The 4,606-nt window shown below is 49.2% G+C and overlaps 1 protein-coding gene across 1 annotated transcript in view; it reads left to right on the top strand.

Annotated features, from left to right (window-relative positions):
* VDR (vitamin D receptor) overlaps positions 1-4,297 on the top strand; it is a 12,864-nt gene extending 8,567 nt beyond the window's left edge. The window contains exons 2-7 of the mRNA XM_010174178.2: positions 769-953; positions 1,122-1,245; positions 1,747-1,918; positions 2,443-2,594; positions 2,836-2,952; positions 4,038-4,297. Coding sequence (XP_010172480.2) covers positions 769-953; positions 1,122-1,245; positions 1,747-1,918; positions 2,443-2,594; positions 2,836-2,952; positions 4,038-4,297 — 1,010 coding nt within the window. The remainder of the gene's footprint in view (positions 1-768; positions 954-1,121; positions 1,246-1,746; positions 1,919-2,442; positions 2,595-2,835; positions 2,953-4,037) is intronic.
* The last annotated feature ends 309 nt before the right edge of the window (positions 4,298-4,606 follow it).

Genomic DNA, 4,606 nt, shown 5'->3' with positions numbered 1-4,606 from the left:
GGTTGGCCAGAGAAGCTGTGGCTGCTCCTCCCTGGAAGTGTTCTCGGCCAGGTTGGATGAGGCTTTGAGCAACCTGGTCTAGTGGAAGGTGTCCCTGCTGATGGCAGGGGGGTTGGAACTGGATAAGCTTTGAGGTCCCTTACAACCCAAACCTTTTGGTGATTCTATGATTTGAGCCCAAATCACCTATGGATGCTCCCTTTTCCTAATTAAATGGGAGAAGCTCTGTGAGTCCAACTCTTGGCTACTGCCAAAGGCTGTCACCCATAATACAAGTCATAAATACCCACCCCTGGGAATGAAGTTATATTTATACATCCCCTTTAGCTTAAAAATACTTGTGATGCTGCAGAAGTGCTGCTGGATACCCAGACTATCAGTGCTGCAGCACGGTTGAGCGATGCTGCGTTGGGCTCCCTCTGTTGTCGGGCCCTGGAGCGAGATGAACCCGCTGGCCTGAGTCTTACAGGATCAAGATTTCTTTCACTTAGGTGAAAGCACAATGCAAACAGTAAGGTTGCAGCGTGGAGCAGACGTGGCAGTGCTGACATGACCTTATTGAACCCTTTTCTAAAAGCACCCAAGTGGGCTATAAACTGTGCTAGGCTCGTAGCAGGAAGCTGTGACCCGGCAGCTAGGGACAGGAGCAGGATGAGGTTGATGTAGGTTTAATAATTGATTAACAAGGTGATAGGGATGTTGCTGGGTGCTGAGGTTCCTTCAATCCCTGTTTCCCTGCACCTGTTTCTGACTCTTTTTTCCCTGCAGTCATCCTGACGGACGAGGAGGTTCAGAGGAAGCGTGAGATGATATTGAAGCGCAAGGAGGAGGAAGCGCTCAAGGAGAGCCTGAAGCCCAAACTCTCAGAGGAGCAGCAGAAAGTCATCGACATCCTTCTCGAGGCTCATCGTAAGACCTATGACCCCACGTACGCCGACTTCACCAGGTTCCGGGTACGTCTGGGACATGCCGGCCCCAATTCCCATGTGCAGGACTAAGCGGTTCCTACCCAGATGCACCAAACTCGTTTCATCCCATGACCTCTCACTAGAGAGGAGTTAAAAATCCCAGCGCAAGAACCTCTCCCAGCCCTGTTTCTCATGTCCTGCTCTCTCTTCCAGCCCCCGGTGAGAAGCAACCCCAGCAACAGGGGAGCAGCGAGGTCCTCCTCCATTCTCACCCAGGACTTGTCGTCGGAGGACTCCACTGACCTCTTTAGCTCTGATGCCTTCAGCATGTTTCCAGGTACCGCATTTGCCTCTCCATGGGTGACAGAGGTAGAAATGCAGCACCTTTACCTAAATTTGGCCATTCAGACCCTTGTTTTACTTTTTCTGGGGAGCTTAAGAACCTCCTGGGGGTGTTGCAAAGGTTTTTTGTGAGCAACAAGCACGAAGTGCTTGGCTGGATGGTGGTCCTGCAGACTTCTGTGGATGGCCAAGACCTCCAAGATGGCCAAGAGGAGTGTGAATGTGAACGTTGGGCTGTGTGTTTGCTGCTCTGGCTGCAGTTAGACTTGATCACAGCACAGGAGAGGAGTTAAAGGTCCCAGTGCAAAAATCTTGATGCTGTTGGCATCAAGAACAACTGCTCTCCCCGTCCTGTTCCTCATGTTCTGCTTTCTAAATGCAATGCAGAGTCCTCCTGGCAGGATGGATGCTGTTCCTGCTGCGAGCTGGCATCACCCCTCACCCATAATGTCTTGCCTACAACTGAGATACACTCTGACCATCTCCCTCTCTCCAGAATCTGTGGAGCCAAAGATGTTTTCAAACCTGGTCCTCTCTGAGGAGAATGACGAGAGCTCCTCTGTGAACATCGACTTCTCCCACCTCTCCATGCTCCCACATTTGGCCGACCTGGTCAGCTACAGCATACAGAAGGTGATTGGCTTTGCCAAAATGATCCCAGGATTCAGGTGAGATGTTTGCTCCCAGATCTGATGTCTGTGGTGGTTTTCTACTCTTGGGAATCCCATCCTACCCTTCACAACCAGATCATTTTTCTCTGTTTCATCTTCACAGCTGTCCCTCAGGCTCTGTTCCTTTCCCAGGTCTGTTCCTACTTTCACTCTCCTCCTTTTTGGGGGGTTACTCCTCTCATATTTTACCCTGATTCACCCAAATTCTGTCAGCAAAATGCTTGAGCTCCTAAGAAAGATGCTCGAGGCCACGTGAACAGTCCCACCCTGGTTTGTGAAGGACCTCAGGTCCTGTTTAACTCCAGGCTGGTGCCCAGGATGCTGAGCGGGTGATGCCACTCAGTAAATATATCTGCAGAAATACCTGTGGCTTAATTACGTAGAAACCTGGGGTGAGGGAGAAGCTGGGGTGTCTCCAGCAAACGGACTGGGTTCCCGATGGAGAACCTAGTGTGTGGACAGTGTGGGAGGTTCCTTTGCTCACTGGACAGCTCTCACGTCACCCTTTTCCCTCTGCCCAGGGACCTGGCAGCTGAGGACCAGATTGCCCTGCTGAAATCCAGTGCCATTGAGGTGATCATGCTGCGCTCAAACCAGTCCTTCACCCTCGAGGACATGACATGGACCTGCGGCAGCAATGACTTCAAGTACAGGATCAGTGATGTCACCCAAGGTAAAGGTGGCCAGGCTCTGTCCTGCTTGCTGCGGGCTAAGAAATGTCAGTTTAGAGAAACAACTGGGGTTAAAAGTACAATTAAAAACCAACATGTTTTACGCTGTAACAAAAGTTGTGTTCCACTGTCCTGGCTCTTCGCTGCATTAAAAGAGGAGCTGCTGAGCTCCACACTCATCCCTCAGCTGTAGGAGATCTTATTCCAGAGCAGACTGTGCTAAAAGTCCTTTTCTCTTCCCAGCTGGTCACAGCATGGATCTGCTCGAGCCACTGGTGAAATTCCAGATTGGCTTGAAGAAGCTGAACCTTCATGAAGAAGAGCACGTGCTCCTCATGGCCATCTGCATCCTGTCCCCAGGTAGGAGGACAGTCATCCCTCAAGGTCACTAATCTGCCAGGTTTTGTGTATCTTTGTCGTGGTTTAATCTGGCAGGCCACTCAAAACCACACAGCCGCTTGTTCGCTCTCTGCCACCCCTGGGGAATGGGGATAGAATTGGAGGGGTAAAGAGACTTAAAGGTTGAGATAAAAACAATTTAATAATTGAAATAAAATGAAGTATTAATTATAATGTTAAAATGATAATGATAATGATAATGATTATTATTATTAATAATAATAATAATAATAATAAATACACAAACAAGTGATGCACAATGCAATTACTCACCAGCCACCAACCAAGGCCCAGCTCGTTCCCGGCTGGTGATTCCAGAGGAGGAGAAAGATCCCAAAACCACAATCCTGGAAGAGCAAGAGCCCATCTTTCCAGTCAACCCTCATTTATATACTGAACATTACGTTATATAAAATGGAATATCCCAATTTGGATAGCTCTCGCTATGGACCCTACCCAGCTTGTGGAAATCTTTCTAGCCCAGTCCCAAACTAGCGAAACATAAATTGAAAAGTCCTTGATTTCTTAGCAACAACTAAAAACATCAGTAAATTATCACAGAATCATTAAGGTTAGAAAAGACCTCCAAGATCATCAAGTTCAACCATCAACCCAATGCCAACCATCAACCCAATGCCCACTAAACCATGTCCTGAAGTGCCAGGTCTACACGTTTTTTGAACACCTCCAGGGATGAGGACTCCACCACTGCCCTGGGCAACCCCTGCCAATGCCTGACCACTCTTTCAGGAAATAAGTTTTTCCTAATATCCAGTCTAAACCTTTACTGGAGCAACTTGAGGCTGTTTTCTGTCATCCTATCACTAGTGACTTGAGAGAAGAGACCAACACCCACCCAACACTCTTCTCATACCAAATCCCATACTAAATCCTAAACCCAGTGCTATTCTAGCGACTAAGAAGAAAATCAGCTCTCTCCCAATTGAAACCAGGACAGTCCCCCAAAATGTCACCTCTTCCTGTCTCTCCATCACAGCCAGATGGGAAAAGGGAAGGAATCACTCTGTGTCCCTGTTTTTTCCTAGATCGCCCAGGCGTGCAGGACACCTCACTGGTGGAATCCCTCCAGGATCGTCTCTCGGAGATCCTCCAGACCTACATCCGCTGCCGGCATCCTCCTCCTGGCAGTCGCTTGCTCTATGCTAAGATGATCCAGAAGCTGGCTGACCTTCGGAGCCTGAATGAGGAGCACTCCAAGCAGTACCGCTGCATCTCCTTGCAGCCCGAGCACAGCATGCAGCTCACGCCGCTGGTGCTCGAGGTCTTTGGCAATGAGATATCCTGACTCTGGCCGTGGAGATGAGGAGCCACCATTAAAGGGATAAGTCAGCCCGGCTTCCCTGAGGCAGCGAGCGGAGGGATGTGACCCTGGACAGGAGTTTTGTACATAGATGGTTTGGTTTCACACTACTGGAGTTTCTGCTTTATCTTCTCATCCACAGCAGATGAGGTTTCCTTGCTGCAGAGCAGTGACAGACCCAGATCCCTGTGGTTTCCCCCACCTCCATGAACAGCTTTTCCACTTCCCAGGCATCTGTGAGAGCTGACTTATCCCTTTATGGATATTTTGAGGCTGGGTTGCCTCAAATCACTT

Source organism: Antrostomus carolinensis, unplaced genomic scaffold (assembly GCF_000700745.2).
Source record: "Antrostomus carolinensis isolate BGI_N321 unplaced genomic scaffold, ASM70074v2 scaffold28278, whole genome shotgun sequence".
Taxonomy (NCBI): Eukaryota; Metazoa; Chordata; class Aves; order Caprimulgiformes; family Caprimulgidae; genus Antrostomus; species Antrostomus carolinensis.
This window is presented reverse-complemented; position numbering and strand designations above follow the sequence as displayed.